The sequence below is a fragment of the Neltuma alba genome, unplaced genomic scaffold (genome assembly GCF_004799145.2).
Source record: "Neltuma alba isolate B1F8T4 unplaced genomic scaffold, ASM479914v2 tig00003123_pilon, whole genome shotgun sequence".
NCBI classification, from domain to species: domain Eukaryota; kingdom Viridiplantae; phylum Streptophyta; class Magnoliopsida; order Fabales; family Fabaceae; genus Neltuma; species Neltuma alba.
In genome coordinates, this window is record NW_021633147.1 from 470,170 (window position 1) to 488,247 (window position 18,078).

The 18,078-nt window shown below is 36.3% G+C and overlaps 1 protein-coding gene across 1 annotated transcript; it reads left to right on the forward strand.

Moving 5' to 3' along the window:
* Positions 1-559: 559 nt before the first annotated feature.
* Positions 560-4,280, forward strand: LOC114740340 (DNA-directed RNA polymerase V subunit 5C-like). The gene is made up of 4 exons (XM_028928470.1): positions 560-1,033; positions 2,520-2,696; positions 3,395-3,508; positions 4,155-4,280. The coding sequence occupies exons 1-4, from the start codon at positions 560-562 to the stop codon at positions 4,278-4,280; spliced, it is 891 nt and encodes a 296-aa protein (XP_028784303.1).
* Positions 4,281-18,078: the final 13,798 nt, after the last annotated feature.

Here is an 18,078-nt window from a genome sequence, read left to right on the forward strand (position 1 = left end):
ATTATCGTTTTTATTTACTACTGAAACATTCTTAAATAATGAATCATGATGATTCTAATATGAAATGACACATCAATATTTATTAAAGTCATAAATGATAAATATCTGAATTCAGCCCATAATTCTTAGAAATTTCTGAATATGTTATCTTTAATTGTTAACAAGCTTTAATTAATATGATAATCACTTTAAGATTCTTCTTGAATACTGTGAAAAGTATCGACAAACTTTAATTTAACAAGTATCAATTACCATAATCTCAAAATTTTCGGATTTATACATTACTTAAAAATAATTCTCTTAAAAATAAAAAAGGAATCCCAGTATAAAACGCCATTATCTCCTTGATAGGTAAATTATATTTTACTACCTCCCATAATTTATAAACATTAAAAAAATTAGTTGAGTTATCTATAATAAATAGATATTATTTTTTCTTAAATACTCTTATTAATTATATACATTAAAATAAAAGACTTTTAATATCTATAATAATCATGTAGACTATAAAAAAAATGAATTTCTAGTTGTTATACTTGGGTTATTTTGTTAAAAACAAATGCTGAGGCACGTGTCGTGCCGTGGAGAGACTCACGCGAAAGGCACTACGCTGCAGTATCGTCGCTTACTGTACCATTCCATATTCCCTCCCTTTGGATGTACGAACCTGAAGCTCGCGCACTCGCTCACCGCCTCGCTCACCGAGCTCTCGCAAACGTTACCACAGCCAGCGAGAATGGCGACCTTCACCTGTGACAAAAACGGAAACGGAAGCGGCACGGCCGCCGCAGAAGGCGGCAGTGGAAACAGAAACTACTGCATTATTGATTTCGTTGACCAAGGGAGCGTGGAGAGCTCTAGGTACTTCTACGCTCGCCGGACGGTGTGTGAGATGCTTCGAGATCGTGGTTATGATGTGCCCGGCTCGGAACTCACCCGCTCTCTCGATGATTTTCGTCGTGTTTTCGGTCAACAACCGAACGTCGATAGCCTCCGTATCTGCGTTTCTCTCCGCTCTAATCCATCGAGCAAGGTCTGTACTCAAATGACTAACATATTAACAATTCTTTGTTTTGACTACTGAAGAAAAGGATGTGGCTTTATTTTTTCCTTATGAAGAAATGCATGCATCGCTCTTTTTTCTGAACTTCGAAAAACAAAAAAGGAAAAAAAAAAAAAAACCATCAACTACTCTGTTTCGAAATGATGTTTTGTTATTGTCTTCTCAACTTCAAATCACACTTCGTCGTCTTTCCTTTCTTGGGGTACCACAATGCCAGTTATACATTGAAGAAGTTGAAGAGTCTGAAAAGAAATCTTCCTTTAAGAAGCTAACGGGAATTGTATATAATGGTTTATATTGTTAAAAATGATAGTCGAGGACCTGATGACCAGGAAAATTTTTATTTCCATATGTTAAATGAAAGGAATTTGCAAATAAATCAAAGTAACAGCATATTTCTGTTTTATTTTGCGTGTATATATTTACTAGCCCAAAAAGGTCTTTTCAATCGCTTGTTTGTTTTTGCTCTGTGTGTATTTTCTGAAGCAGGGCAACGCATGATCTCGTCTCCATGGAAGAGGTGGAAGGCATAACATTGGATTTATTCATAGATTATAATAAATCGTTGCTAATCTGTCTTAGGAGTCATGTTACTAAAATCGCATAAAAAAAGGACCTTGGTGTCTTCTTGTGCCTATTAAATTCTGCCAATTACTGTGTCATCCCTCTTGAACCAGCAATGAACACGATGGACTTGTTAATCTTTTAACTCTTCTGGTTGGTTGTCTTTTTATGTTATGCAATTGATTTTCTTGATTAAGTAAAATAGTGAATCCTGGGTATTTATCCGTTTTCTCCTCCGCCATCCTGGGTGGTTATAGCAAAACGTTTCGCATCTTCAAAGAAACCTAACATTCCGTCATATTTAAACGAGTTTCCCATAATTTGCAGTGTGATTTATATTCTTTTAAACTTAAATATATTTCTCTGTTTTGTATTTAGTGATGGAAAAATATTTATAGTAGTACATAGAATCAGCTTCGACTCCCCCCCCCCCACCACATTTTTATTTAAAAAAAAAAAAAGAGTTATCCTCTGGATCTATAACCGAAAATGTAGCAAGAACAGTAATCTGGTCGCTTAACGTATCGAAAGAGAGAAATGTCACTTGCAGGTTTTGCTGCTATATATTTGACCTTTAGCTATCCTGCATTTGAGCCGTGTTCCTGAAACATTTTCAATATGGATAACAATACACATTTATGGTGAATCGCACATCTGAAAAAGAGATACTTATTAGATGATTGTACTTGTTTTAAGGGATAAAGAAAATTTTGCCATGCCTCATTAGTTGTACCATATATTTTTCCAGTATTATAATATATACCTTTGTGGATAAACTTCTTTGATAATATTTTGGTGAGAACTTTATTTAACTATCTACTAGTATACAATTGACATGCCTTTAAGATTCTCCTTGTTATCGATGTACCTTAGTTTAATACTTTTTGTGCAGGTGCTGGTTATCTTTCTGGGAACTGCTGATGTCAAAGTTGAAACCATTCGTCTTCTGTATGGTAAGATTATGAATCAAGAAAGATTAAGTCGGCTCATACTGGTTCTGCAAAGCAAAATGACTACCTATGCAGGAAAAGAACTGCAAAAATGGCCATTTAGGGTTGAGATTTTTAAAGTAAGTTACAAATTCCAAATTATGTTAACCAATCATTCTGAAGGGTGGTGTAATATTTACATGTTGTCAAGGTTTCTGTGAATTCTAATTTAGTGGTGAATCTTAATCTTAATGTTGGTTTCGAGGCGAGAAAGGCAAGGAGATTCTCTTTGTCCATTTTGCCCACTTCAGTGATGAATATTTTGAGTTGGATGCTTTCTAGGGCTGCAAGAATGTGATGGCATGATAGCCAAATTTTTTTCAGGTTATTTCGGGCCTGACGATACTAACTTGACTTTGAGAAGTGCGGTTACTCGCTAGAATAAATAAATGTTGCCAAAGTCCTTCTGTGCTCTGCTATTTTGGCTAGCTATAGGTTTTACCTTGACTTTCATTTACTTTTTTTGACCGGCATTGACTTTCATTTACTTAGACGTTCCTTTTGAGGGCAATTTACAAACTAATTTCTGAGACCCGATGAGCAGATCCGATAAGAAATTGTGTGCCCCATTCATTTACTCAGTCTTGGAGAATTCTCCACATATATGGTTGCATTTTTTATATGCATGGATTGAACAGCATTCACACGCTTAATTAATTAACATCCCATGTCTTCTGTTTCATTATTCTGCTTTTGTTTGAAAGTTTTTTGTCTCGAATATTTTGTACCCTTGACACTTTAACATATTATTCTTTTAAACAAATGACATTATTTATAGATCCATGACTTGCTGGTGAATATCTCAAAGCATACATTACAACCTAAGTATGAGGTATTGACTACAGATGAGAAGGAAAAATTGCTTGAGAAGTACAAAATGGAAGCGAAGCAGGTATTATCTATGTCTACCTTCGTTTATACTAGTTGAATTGCCTGTTTAGGAAGCACAAGCGCGCCCTTGTTATTTGCTTGCTCTATTGTAAGTTCCACTACTATAATAAACTGCAAAATGTAGAAACATAAAGTAGCAGTAAGGTTGAAATTTTTAAGGGAGTATATATTTAATGAAAACATTGAACTGGCATACACTTCAGTAATATTGGTTCATTGAACGAGGGGTCCTCTGTTTGATAATTCAATAAATTCCATGTCACATCATCTTGATGAACAGGATAAAGTAATAGAAGGATAAGCACACTTAACAGCTAGTTTAATGAAAATATATATAAATAATTGCCCCTCTGATGGACAAAGACAATATAGTTTAATTAAATATATTGCTTGGCTGATGGATAAAGGCAATACAGTTCTGCATTGCATGGAACATAGATCTTCTTCTACTTTAAGAACTAAGTGAGACTTGTGCATTGTATGAAATCTAAAGAATGAGACATTTTGTCCATAACGTGAACAATGTGACTCTTTAACAGATTTTATATTAGTATATTGTTCGGGATTTTTATTTTTTCTGATATCCCTGTACAAGTGGAGTCATTTTATGACCTCATTTAACTTACAATTTTGGTTGTGTATATCAGCTCCCATGCTTGCTAGAAACTGATGGGATGGCACGTTACTATGGGCTGGAGAAAGGACAAGTAGTCAGGATCAGTCACACTGTTGGGCGCCTTGAGTCCTTTGAAACTTATCGTTGCGTCGTTTAATATCTCTATTGAATTACGATGTCTTATGCTACTATGAGAACCAGATTCATTAGGACAAATCTGAACAAATTAGGTACTGCTATGAAATGATCCTTATCTTGTCACCTGGCAATTTGCATAGTTGTCCATGATTTTAAGAACGCTCCTAAAAGAATAGATGTTAATAGATAGAAGTGGCCTATAATTATAAGTGTGAAAACCATGGATTTCTTGAAAAGATATTTAAATACAGTTATACATTTTAAAATCATTTATGACTCCAAAACTAAACACCTTATATATTCCAAAGTCAATTATGAATTTAAAATCAGGAGTGTATAGTTTAGTATCTGTCTCGAATCCAATCATTTCAATGTAAGACAGATTCATCTCGACTAAGATACGACAGAATACGAGACTATTTTGTGGACATTTCATGTTGGTCTCATAACTTTCCCCTTTTATTTATTTATTTATTTTTTTCATGTTGGTCTTTTTCACTCTTTAGGTTACTTATCACTCATCAGGTCCCTATTTAATTTGAGCATTTGCTATCTATAACTTGAATAGACTTTCTCAGCCTTGATGTTCCCAAACAAGATTTCTGCGGCTCTATTCTTGATGATTGGCATGAGTAATCTGATTCATCACACAAATATAGATGCCGAAAATTATACTTATTAGATAAGTTGATATGACTAATAAGAAAAATAAGAAAATTTTTTACAAACAGATATATGACATTATGTGGTTTCTTGACTCCAAAACATGAAAAAAAAAAAGAAAGCAAACGAGAATATGGTTTCATAAAATAATATCCTCAACGCTATCTTAGTAGTGACAATTAGAGTAAGAAGGAATATGAATAAATTTTTATCACTAAAAGCCTGTATATTGAACATACTGCAGATCCTCCACTAAGTTATTATATATCCCCTGTTTTATAGGCTCTCCTGCTAAGGCGAATCTTCTCTTTCTTAGTATTACCAAGATCCACTGTGCTAGCTTGTAGAAAAATTTCACCCATAAATACACTGAGTATGATAGAGTTGCAGGATGGTGTCAACTGAGATCTGGTGTTTTTTTTTTTTTTTGGGAAGTATAAGTATTTTTCTACTTGAGAGAATCCTATTTAAGATACTATTGAATACTAAATATGAACATTTCTCTAAGTAAACATTCGAACTTTTTGGTTTTGAGTTAATAAATATTTTGTTATATATGAGTAGAGGTGGTAAAGCACACTAACCAACTCACATTATCAACTTCATGTTGCGGGTGTTTTAGATATCAAGCAAACATAATTTTCAACTTCATGCATATAGTTAGCTGGTTTTTCAATGTAACAGTTTAAGTCATGTTTTTTTATGATTGAGAGCACATTGATAAAAATAAAAAAGAGATGAGAGCACCTGAAACTTTATAGTTTAAAATTATAATTTATGTGATTCATCCAAAAAAATATAATTGATGTGACAAAAGTTTTTTCTTAGTTGAACGAGCTAATGGGGAAAAATAAAAATTTATTAAATGACTGTAACACGCAAAACGCCCAATTTAATTAATAATAATTAATAATAAACAGGTCACTTCATTTTGGTCATGAAAATTTATTTTGGAGGTCCTTGATTCAAATATAACTACTTTCGAGCAAACTGAACAAATAATTTATAATTATCCGATAGAAAATAAAATAATAAAATAATCCATTTTGAATACCAACAAACAATTAACTTTATTTACAAATTAAAAGAAAAAGGTACGAGGAAAACATATAAAAACATCTTAAAAAATTATTTGACAAAATAATAATTTTTTAAACAAAATTTGTAATCACCGATAATACAAACGTAATTATTTAATTTTTCCCTAATAAAAAATGTGTAAACAATTATTTAAATCAAAACAATTTTTTAAAGAGGCATACAAAATTAAAAGCCACCTTAGTATAGGAGAAGCTAAGGAAGGAATAAGCTTTGCCTTGGATTACATTTTTCGGTAAACATAACCAATGATTAACGAATTCGTAACAGAGCAGGCCGCAAAAGACCATTTATTCTCAATTAATTCACCAGTTGTTTGGTTCTTGTTTCAAACTGACCAACAATTATAAATCCCAGCTGGTTCTGAAGGAGCAGAATCAATTCTGATACTTTTAGAGGACAGAGTACAACAATTTACAATCTCTTGATGTTACTACCACAGGAATTTTCAATGTGTGCCAAACTTAGTGAGCTTTATAGGGGAAGTTGATGCAAAGCAGAGCAGGGAATGGAGGAGCAAGAGAGAAGTAGAGAACATGTGTTGCTGTTTTTGCATTACTAAAATCTTCCCATAAGTCTCACATTGAAAATTCAATTCAGATTGGACAAAAGGCACACTCTGAATCACATAGTTCGTATGCTACAAAACTGCAAGATAAAAGCACTATGGAGTTCTAGCAAAAATTTGCAAGTTCTTCAATTTCTTACTCACAGTTTTCCATGCGTGATTCTTAATCCTTCAGGGCCTGTTATCTGACATCACAATGCCCAATTTCTCAGCATCAGTACAAGTAGGACTAAAACGAAAGGCAGGACTACTGCATTTGTTGGCCGTTGCAGCATGGAACATAATCCTGCTTTGATTACAAGTAGCATTGTTCTTCAACATTTCCAACTGCTAGATTAGCAGATGAAGAGATGATTTAGTACCGCAGCGTAGAACTTGAAAGCCAGAAATGAGAATTTTCAGTTCAATAAATTACATAATTAAGCTTCTTGTTTGACAATATATGGTGTCAAGAATTACATGAAAATTTTTGCTTCCAGACAAAGGTTCTATCTTCCAAATAGAAGACATCATGATGAAGGCCATCCAGAATTGAGTATCAAACCATGGAAATTTTGATTTTCCCCGCTGAACCGAGACTAATAAAACAAATGAAGACATGATGAAAATGAATGAATCCCAATAGCCCAGCATGAGGAGTAGTGACAAGTGACGAAATTCTTTACAGGAATGAGTCATAGACTAATGTAATTTAGCTTGGTTGGGAAAAACTTCATAGGCACATATCGGTTAAATATTGGGTTTTTAATTTCTACAAAATTTATTTGTAATGGATTTGGAGACATTAAGATAAAAGCCACCCAAGCTCAAGAATCAAGTTAAAAAATTTTGTATGTTGGCAGACAAATACAGGGTCTTCACCATTGAACTGTGACTTTTTCCGTAAATGCAGACCTCATGAAAAATGAACGAACCCTAAAAGCCCAGATATCAGTTTTAGCATGACGACATTTCATGAAGAATTACGGAAAGCAATAGAACTTTTTTCAGGAAAGATTCATATAGAACAATATAATCATTTTAGTTTCACGCTTTTGGGCCATACTACTGGGAATTACTTTATTGGCATACATTGGTTATCCATTTCTTTTCGCAATGTTGTGGAATATATACCACTGTTAAAGCAACCAAGCCACAGGAGACAAAAAGCACTATAGGACCTCTGATCACGAGCAACTAATTCACAAATTTCAATATTTTGAGTGCCATGAGCCAGTTTTTCACCTGTTCCAACATTGATTGACCAGCTATGTGGTTTTACCTCAGATTCAAACACAAAAATAAGATAAAATAAAATAGAAGCAAACTTATGATATAAAAGAAGTAGGGTTTAATCGCAGCTATAATTAAACTAAAAGGTTTATCAGCTAAGCTTCATTTGAAGAAACAGACTGGAGGCTAGAAGAAGAGAAACTTTTGAAGGTAATTGATCATTTATTTAATTGATATCACAAAAACCTTGATTTGTGCCATATGATATCATCTTCCTTCACAGATAGAATGAATGCCAGAGTGCAATATGACCAACCAAATTCTAAACAGGATGGGGACCATAAGCTACCTGCAATAAGCAAAACATCAAGGTCAATTGATTAATCACTTTCACACGTTTTCAAAAGCCAGTGCAAGGAATGAAAGAAAATATGCAAAATTTTCCACACCCTCCAACAGATTACCAAACAAAAAGAAAAATCAAAGAGGAAAATTTTCTATGGTGATTGATCATGATTCAATCCGCAGGCATGATTGAAGGTGAAATTTCAATATGTTAGGCAACTGTGTTTATTCCCTATTCATTTTAGCCCTGTACTGTGTTAGTCAGGTTTTAATTCTCATTTAGCAAATTCATATACTTGCAATAGTCACAATATCCTTATCACAGATTGGAAGCTTTTTATTCTCTGATAAATGAAAACAAAAACCATAGGTTTCCAGTATTTACTATCAAATTCTTCAAACTAGAAATAATTTTATCTCAGAAATCAGAACTCAAGAAAAGTAAACCAAACGGAGAAAAATTTCATTTTCAAGAAAGGAATACTCTTACATAACAATAATGAGAAAGAGCACAGAGGAGCAATCGCACCCCTCTGATGGAAAATGATGGGTCCTCCTTTCTTGCTCTCATGTTGAAGAGCTGAAGAAGGACCAAACTGAAGTAGATAACCACCAAGTAAGAGCAATATTGTTCATCTGTACTTTTGACAACTTTTCTACAGAAATGCCATCAGATGCTGAGGAAGACGAAGACAATGACTAAGATTAACAACACAAGCTGCTGCAGAGGGCTAAGAGAGAATATTATACGTGAGTGGATGGTGGAAGCTTCAAGCATGTGGTTCTGCGCACAAGATTTTAGGTGAGGATGAGATCAGATCCATTATATTTGGCTTAGCATTTCTGCACAAGGAGAAAAATAAAAGAATGAGATCGCATCATAATTAATCATGTAAAAAAACTAGGGGGAAAAAAAAAGGATGCCTTTACATGAAAAAAAGCGAAAACTTAATAAATGAAACTGGATAATAGTATAATGTAAAAGAAGTATCTATAAGGGCTTTAGAAGCATACAGAACTCCTGGAACGAAGTTTTAGCTAATACAAAGCCAAGGGATGTGCGAAATTTTATGCCACTCTTGTCCATTCTTTTGGTACCGTTGTCTCAAAAATGGACAATTCCCATTAATAAATAAATGGGAAAGGGACCTCGATAAACTTTCCTCTGGCAAGCATTGGAGATTTGGGCAATTATAGAGTTGTAAGCATTGAAGAGATGTGAGAGGGAGAAAGCCACTGCTATTTAGTTTGACCAAATCTGAACATCCTTCAAATCTAAGAACTTTGAGATTGGGTGGCAGCAATCCCTCTTCTGGGAAAGACTCCACATTTTCAAAACTTTCACCAATAGAGAACTTTTTGAGAGAATGAAGTCTACTCAAGCCCCAGTTCATGCGAGAAGCAAAAAGTTTGGGATAATTATGGATTGAAAATGGACAATGCTCAGAGGCAATCCTTTCTAAGGAACTAATTGCAGCTGTGGGCAGCAAAACAGTGATAGAGAATGGACATAAGGAAGAAGTGTACGCGTGTCTTCATGAAGTGACTTCAGATGGGTCAAGCCAGAAAGATGGATGGATTCAAGTTTAGGAGTAGAGAATGCTTTGGTAGGCAATGATTCAAGCTCAAATCTCCACATTGTTCAATCTCTAGCTTTTCTAAACATGGCAGATCTGGAGGAAGTGACTTTCTTAACCTGGGCCAATATCTTATAACAATCTCTTTAAGGCAGGGGAAGCATTCACCTTCAAAATGCATCCGTTGTTCCCATTCCATCATTTCAGCAATAAACAAATTTACAAGAGATGGGAATGGAGCCCATGACAAATTATTATTCCCATAAAAGTCTAACCCAATCTTCCTTATTCCCTCTAATGTAGAAATATGAACCGACCTGAGAGAGGGTAGTTGCCCAATTGATGGCAAACAAAAACAATATTTACATGCCGGCAACACGAGATACTAAATTAGGCAAATAAGGAGCGTCAAACCAGTCTGCAAATCTTGTGCCGCCATAGTTTCTAATAGTGAGCTCTTTCAAGTTCACATGAGGTTGGAGACCTTCCAAGGTGAACCTTTCATTCTGTGAATCCTCGTTGTTTTCATTCCATTGCAGTCCCAATTTATATAAGTTCTTCTTATCCTTCATACAGGCCTCCCTAGCAACTATTGGATCATTGACATTTTCTAATTTTGAGACCTCAAGACTGCCTCGAAGATAAATGAGTTCCCCTAACTCCTTCAAATTAGACCCATTGTGCCTTCCCACATAAAAACCAGTCAATATTTGAAGATGTTTTAACCTTCCCATGTTGTTTGGCATCTCCCTTCTACTACTCCAACTTATATCAAGATGACAAAGATTGATAAGGTTGTGCAAATCTGGTGGCAACTCAACCAAAGATTGACACGCCTGCAGTTTCAATGTTTGCAAATTAGGCAGTTTACAGAGTGAATTGGGTAACTTGCTGATCTTAGTTTTAGAAAGGTCTAGATAATGCAGATTCACCAACTTGTCCAAATCCGGAGGTAACTCAACAAGCTGAATGCATCCACACAATTTCAAAGTTTGCAAATTGTACATTTTACAAACTGAATCTGGTACTTTATCAAATCCGGTGTCAGAAAAGTCTAAATAACGGAGGTGCTTGGAGTTGTTCATGCCAACACTTAATTTAGTAATAGTTTTAATGCTTCTCAAACTCAAAATTCTCAAGTGCTTAAATTTGGATAATATTTCACCCTCATCCTTACCCTCCTTAATGGAGAATGATACTCGTTTTAATGACACAAAACATCGTAATTGTTTACAGTCATGAAAAGGCTCTAGTAATATTTCACTGCTATCACGTGAAGCTGAGTATGAACAGTAGCGAACATTTTTATGAATGTTTCGCACATTACCATCCTCAATCCTTAAACAAAACTGTCCAGATGTTGATTTTGCAAGATCATTTACAAGATCATGCATGATATACGCATTATGCGTTGTCGACTTTTGGAGAAATGACCTTGATTCTAGTTCAACCATCTTCTTCATTTAATAAGGCCAAGCGGTATACTCTACTAGAGCAGACAACTAGTGCTACTTTTTCACTACGTGTTGTAACAATGATCTTACTTCCTGATGTCCCATAGAAAAAAGGAACTTGCAAAGCTTCCCAATCAGATTGGCGCTCATTCCAAATATCATCAAGAACTAGCAAAAATTTCCTCCCCACCAATTTCTCCTTCAATTTCAGCTGAAGCTGATTTAGGTCTTCATATCCAGTTACGAAACATTCAAATGCGGAAAGTATTGTTTTTGTGATTCTAACAACATCAAATTCTTCTGAAATACATACCCAAGCTTTGAGTTGAAACTGATCCTCTATCCTTACATCGTTGTACACTAGCTGAGTAAGAGTGGTCTTACCCAGTCCACCCATACCCACTACAGAAATCACAGATAGTGGGTTCATACTCAGATCCTGATAAAGTAAAAGCTCAATTATTTTTTCTCTGTCACTATCTCTACCATATACACTGGACTCACCAACCACCAAAGATGTAGTTGGCAGTCTGGTGGATAGTTTAACACCAACTCCAGCTTCACTACCACTGCCAGAGCCTTTCTTCAATCCCAGAGCATCCTTTTGTTTTGCAAGGAACTCCAGTTCAGCAAGCACTTCCTGGATTCTTTCTTCGATGTGTTTTTCAAATTGATTAACGAAAGAAGTAAAGATGCCTCGTACCTTACTGGTAGCAGATTGATTCTCAGTTTCGATCTTCAGCCTGGTTGCCTCCGTAGCAATCTCATCTAAGAGGTCATCCGCGACATACACCACATGTTTGAGCTCGTGAAGCCACTTGTTCACATTTGGGCTTGTGTACTGCCTTGCTTCTGCATCACCAAGCACTTGATTCACAGAAATGAGGGTGATGTGAAGCTTCTTAAGCAAGCTATCTTTGAGGTTTCTTGATCGGAAGTAGTGGGTGATGTCAGAAGAAGCCAGCCTTTGAAAAGCGACTTGAAGAGCAGCAGAGAGAAATGCTCCACCCACAAGCTCAGCGGCCATGGTTTCTTGTATACGATCAGAGGAGAGGATGTGGAGTGAGAGACAAATTCTCATTTCTTGTAATAACGAGTGCACAGCGAAGTCAACAAAAATTTATTGATTTGGTTGGGACGATGTTGATGGGTTGGCATATAAGCAGTATGAGCTTTCAAAACAATTAAGTACACAAATAAATTTCAAAGACTCACCTAAATATTTCAGTCATTTAAGATGGCAAAAAAAAAAAAAAAGATTACAAAATTAAATTTCGGGAAAATGACCAGTACTAAATCCCAGAAGCTGTCGTCCATAGCTCCATCGGCAAGCGGGCAGCAGTTGTTATTAAAATTAAGATTCATCCATTAAAGTTGTTATCAAAAGGATGCAAAATAACATATATGTTAACTAATTTGAATTCATATAATTCATAAATTTTGTACAGGTATTGAGTGCATTTTATTAATTATTAATAATTTTTATTTAGTAAGTAACAAGATTACTCTTTCAACTTATTCATAACTTTTATATGAGTATTAACTGGTTGGTCAAAATATATATATATATATATATATATAAGTATTGACTGTATTTCATTAGATATTAATAACTTTCGTTTAACAAGTAACAAGTTGTTCTAAACAAAAGTTACTAAATGGAAGAGTAACATTGTTATTTGCTAAATAAAAATTGTTAACAACTAACGAAACGCAGTTAACACCCATGCAAAAATTGTAAATAAAATGAAAGAGTGCCGTTTTGCTAAATAAAAATTATTAATAGTTAATAAAATATAGTTAATATCTATGTAAAAGCTGCCAATAACATATACTCAAAGTTAAGTAGCTAAAATATGAATAGAATTTCAAAAGAGCTTAAAATAAAAATACAATGATGACACTACTGATATATAGAGAAAAATCATGTAGTAAAGATGAAATCTCAAAATATTAACACAAATTATATTCTTTTAAGTTTACTCTCATTTTGATTTTAGTTTTTCAAGTTATAAACTATAGGTTTTGATTTCTCAAGTTTTTTTTATTTAAAATATTAGTTCTTATACTCCAACAAAAACTTAGATCATTATGCCTCTTAAAAAACCAAAATTTATTGTTTGAAATTTAAGGAATGAAAATCAAAATAAAAATATACTTGAGAGATCAAAAATTATATTAGCGTAATCTCAATCTCAAATCTTGAACTAAGATATAAAGATATCTATGTAAATAGGAATATATATGAAATATTTCTGAACATAACTGGACAAATTATTATGACCTAACATGCAAGGATGTGGACCTTAAGTTCAAAACTGCTTGCGAGTAGTACTAATAAACCACAAGCAAACTATTGTGAGAATCCCCACCAAAGATTATAATGAGATTAAAAAGTGAAAATTCTTCACAAAGAATATTCCAACTAACTAACTGAGAAATAAGAACATCAGAAATTTCATCATGCGGGATTGAACCCGCATGTTGGACCTCATAATCAAAAAAGGCTTTTCCACATATTATTCCCTCCCTTTGCATGTACGAACCGGAAGCTCGCGCACCGACTCGCTCAGCTCTCGCAGACGTTACCGCAGCGAGCGACAATGGCGAACTTCACCTAAACGGAAACGGAAGAGGCACCGCCACCGCAGAAGTTGGCAGTGGAAACAGAAACTACTGCATTACTGATTTCGTTGACCAAGGGAGCGTGGAGAGCTCTACGTACTTCTATGCTCGCCGGACGGTGTGTGAAATGCTTCGAGATCGTGGTTATGATGTGCCCGGCTCGGAACTCACCCGCTCTCATGATGATTTCCGTCGTGTTTTCGGTCAACAACCGAACGTCGATAGCCTCCGTGGCTGCGTGTCTCTCCGCTCTAATCCATCGAGCAAGGTCTGTACTCAAATGAATAACATCTTAACATTTCTTTGCTTCGATCACTGAAGAAAAGGATGTGGCCTTATTTTTTCCTGTCAGAAAAAATTGGAGAATGGATCGAAAACATACCGGGTCGGATCTCGGGTCGGGTCGGTCGGATCTTCTTAGCTCACGCTTAAGCTAAACTATAAAAGTCTAAGCTTTTAAGTGCACAGCAGAGCACCACTTTTGCAAGAAAGAAAATAAGAGAGAGAGAGATAGTAGGAAAACTCTACTACTGGAGTGATTTGAACTGATGGGGAGAAGCCTCTATTTATAGCTTTTGTCAGGGATATTTTGGGTAGCATAAAAATATCCACTGAGCCCATCAGATAAAATCTGAGATAAGATATAATATATCCTTATCTCATAATATCATGATATTTTGAATTCAAATCCAGAATCAATCTCAATTAATTCTAAATATATATACTTAATATATATTTAATCTACACAATATAAATTAATTAATTTAATATAAATTAATTAGATTTATATCGTAACCGATTGGATATGATTCAGGGTGTTTGACCAAGTCAAACATATCACGATATCGCTTGGATATTTGACTGATATATTCTCTTTATACCCGGTCAAATAATCCGGCCCATCAAGGGCGGATCCAAGCCCAAAAATCTAACATCTCCCACTCGCACTTGATGGGCTGTCCATCGTGCGATAGCTAAATCTTTCATTGCTTCATACTAGGTGTCTGCCGTGACCGCGTGGGCATGACGTCATCGATTCGGGCGCCTGTGCACTAGGAATCCTTTATGTAGGACCAGCACACAAGAACACCCTTGGTGTACCTGCAAATTGTATGCTTGTTGCCTCGAATGCCCTAGTTTTATCCATATACTTTACTTGTGGCATATCTAATCCCTCTCGAGTTATTTTGTTTACTCAGATTGCCTTTTTCATACGTATGGTATCCACACTTGCTTAGTTGTTCTGTTCAACCTGCAAGGGACATGTCACAGACACCAACGTAGATGTGTATTTCAGGATAAATCTTCCTTCTGACTATTCATCATTTAGATTTGGCATAGTCGCTTTCTCAGTCTTGACCCGTTAGATCGCATCATTCTTGACCATGGGGTTTAGGCTAGAGTAGCTGCCACTAAACCAAAACCTTGTGATGTTGTCTAAGTCTTAAGGGCATTATGAAAGGTTTATTTCCTTTCTGGGACTCACACCGTAATGGATCAGGGATCTTCCATCTACGTCCCTTGTTGCGGATTTGAGTGAGCTCATGCAGTATGAATTGCATGTTACGGTGCTCAATCCACCAAGTGGAGTATGTCGCTTTTGGTTTTAATAGCACCGTACAGACTTAAGTTCCAAATGCACTCCAACATTTGAACCAGGAGCTCTTTCATCACAACTATATATGACGTCTTACTAGTGAAGAGTTCCTTGTCTGGCTACAGGTCTCATGGATGACACATTATCCATGATTCGGCCCAAACTTTTATGGGTCTCATCTCAGTCTAGCTGAGGTGACATTTGTGCAGTGATTCTTCTCTACCATCTCATGGTGATCATCTGCTGTCAAACCTTCTATATCCCATGAGAACATAGCGAGGCAGTTGCTCGTGTGAGTGAGCCAACCTTGTGACCTGTACGACATATTTGTATTGCATACCTTGTGCCTATGCATGTATAAATACACAAATGTACAAGAAAAATTTCTTTGAACTGGATAAAATGCATTGAATTACTAAGTAAGAGGAAAAGGTTCAGTACAACATGCCTTGTGCCTGCGTATTTGAACAAAAAAGGATCAAAAAGAAAAAGGAGTTCAATACATCATGCTCTACGCATGCCCAAGGCCTTTACATGCTTAACGAAAGGATCTCTAGCTATAGGCTTGGTTAGGGGATCTGCCAACATCTTATGAGTGGACAAGTATTGAACTGTCACTTGTTTCTTAGCGATCATATCCCTTACAAAGTGATACTTTATGTCTATATGCTTAGTACGATTGTGGTACTTAGGGTCCTTTGCATAGGCTATTGCTGCTTGACTATCGCAGTGAATCAGAGTTGGTCCCTCACTCCCACCATGGATTCCCAATCGTACTAAGAATCTTTTGAGCCACACAGCTTCTTGGACAGCTGCAGAACAAGCTACATATTCTGCTTCCATGGATGAAAGAGACACACACGTTTGTTTCTTGCTGCTCCAGGAGATTGCTCCGTTATTCAGTAGGAAAGCATAGCCTGACGTCGAGTGTCGCTCGTCCAGGTCTCCTGCCCAATCAGCATCGGAATAACCCTCCGCACGAAGGCCATTTCCTTGATAGCATAGCTCATAGTCCATGGTTCCTTTTAGATATCTCATAATCCTCTTTACAGCTTCCCAGTGTTTGACTCCTGGATTGGATTGGAATCGACTCACAAGTCCGACTGCGAAGCATATGTCTGGCCTGGTACACAACATGGCGTACATTAGGCTGCCAACGGCACTTGAGTATGGGACTCTCTTCATGCGTTCTATATCGCATTGTTTTGTAGGGCGCATTTCCTCACTTAGGTTATGTCCCTTAACCACAGGGGTATCCATAGGCTTGCAGTCTCTCATATTGAAACGCTCAAGAATCTTTGCTATGTATGCCTTTTGTGACAATGACAGCAATTTTCTAGAACGATCTCTTCTTATCTTAACGCCTAAGATATATTCTGCTTCGCCCATGTCTTTCATCTCGAAGTTCAAGGATAACCACTCTTTGATCATCTTTATTAGTTTAAGATTGGTACCAGCCAGTAGTATGTCATCGACATAGAGGGATAGAATGACAAAGTTGTCTCCAAACCGCTTGATATAAACACAGTGATCTTCCTCGATCATTTCAAAGTCATAGGAGCTTATAGCTTTGTGGAACCTTAAGTACCACTGCCTAGATGATTGCTTGAGTCCATAAATGGATCTCAATAGTTTACAAACCTTTTGTTCGTTCCCTTTCTGTATGAAGCCCTCAGGCTGTTCCATATAGATTTCTCATCTAGTTCTCCATTCAAGAAGGCGGTTTTTACATCCATCTGATGTAACTCTAAGTCTAAACTTGCTACTAAAGCCAGTATCAGTCGTATCGAGTTGAAACGTACAACAGGTGAGAAGGTGTCTGCGTAATCCACTCCTTCCCGTTGTGTATACCCTTTGGCAACTAACCTTGCTTTGGGTTTATCAATTGATCCATCAGCCTTACGTTTGTACTTGAGAACCCACTTGCTCCCAATTGCCTTTCGGCCAGGTGGTAGATCAACTAATTCCCATACTTGGTTGGATTCCATGGAATCCATTTCCTCTTGTAAGGCCTTCTGCCATTTTTCCTTAGCAGGTCCTGTTAGTGCTTCTTTAACACTTACGGGGTCTTCTTCATCGTGTTCTGGACTAACGATGAAGGTTGCTCCTTCAATTGAGAAGCGTCTCTTAGGAGTTTTGTCTCTGTTACTTCTCCTAAGTGGGGTTGTTGTAGGACTTACTTCCTGTGACTGGGTTAAACCTTGTTGTGAAAATGGTTCAACCCTCCCACTCGGATCAGTAGACTGAGGAACACTTTGTTGTACCTCATTGCCATCATCCTCATAAAGACGGCTTGTTCGATCAATACTCCCTCTGCTAGGATATTCGGTTTCTATGAATGTTGCGTCCCTTGACTCTATCTCAGTCACTGAGCCGTCATCATTTTCACCAATGAAGACATACCCCTTAGAGTTCTCAGAGTATCTTATGAAGATACACTTTTTGCCCCTAGGTTCTAGCTTGTCATATTTATGGGAAGAATCACGAATATAGGCCGCTAACCCCCATGGTCTTAGGATGCTTAGATCCGGTTTGCGGTTTGTCCATGATTCATAAGGGGTTGTGGTGACTGATTTAGAAGGCACTCGGTTAAGTATGAATGTGGCAGTTTAAAAGAGCATCTCCCCAATATGAGGTTGGAAGCTCAGCTTGTGCCATCATTGATCTAACCATATCGA

Bases quoted from the DNA above. Each gene is read 5' to 3' on its own strand.
- LOC114740340 (XM_028928470.1), top strand. From the start codon at position 560: ATGCTGAGGCACGTGTCGTGCCGTGGAGAGACTCACGCGAAAGGCACT. The intron at 2,697-3,394 runs GTAAGTTACAAA...CATTATTTATAG, and splicing joins TTAGGGTTGAGATTTTTAAA to ATCCATGACTTGCTGGTGAA. The intron at 3,509-4,154 runs GTATTATCTATG...TGTGTATATCAG, and splicing joins ACAAAATGGAAGCGAAGCAG to CTCCCATGCTTGCTAGAAAC.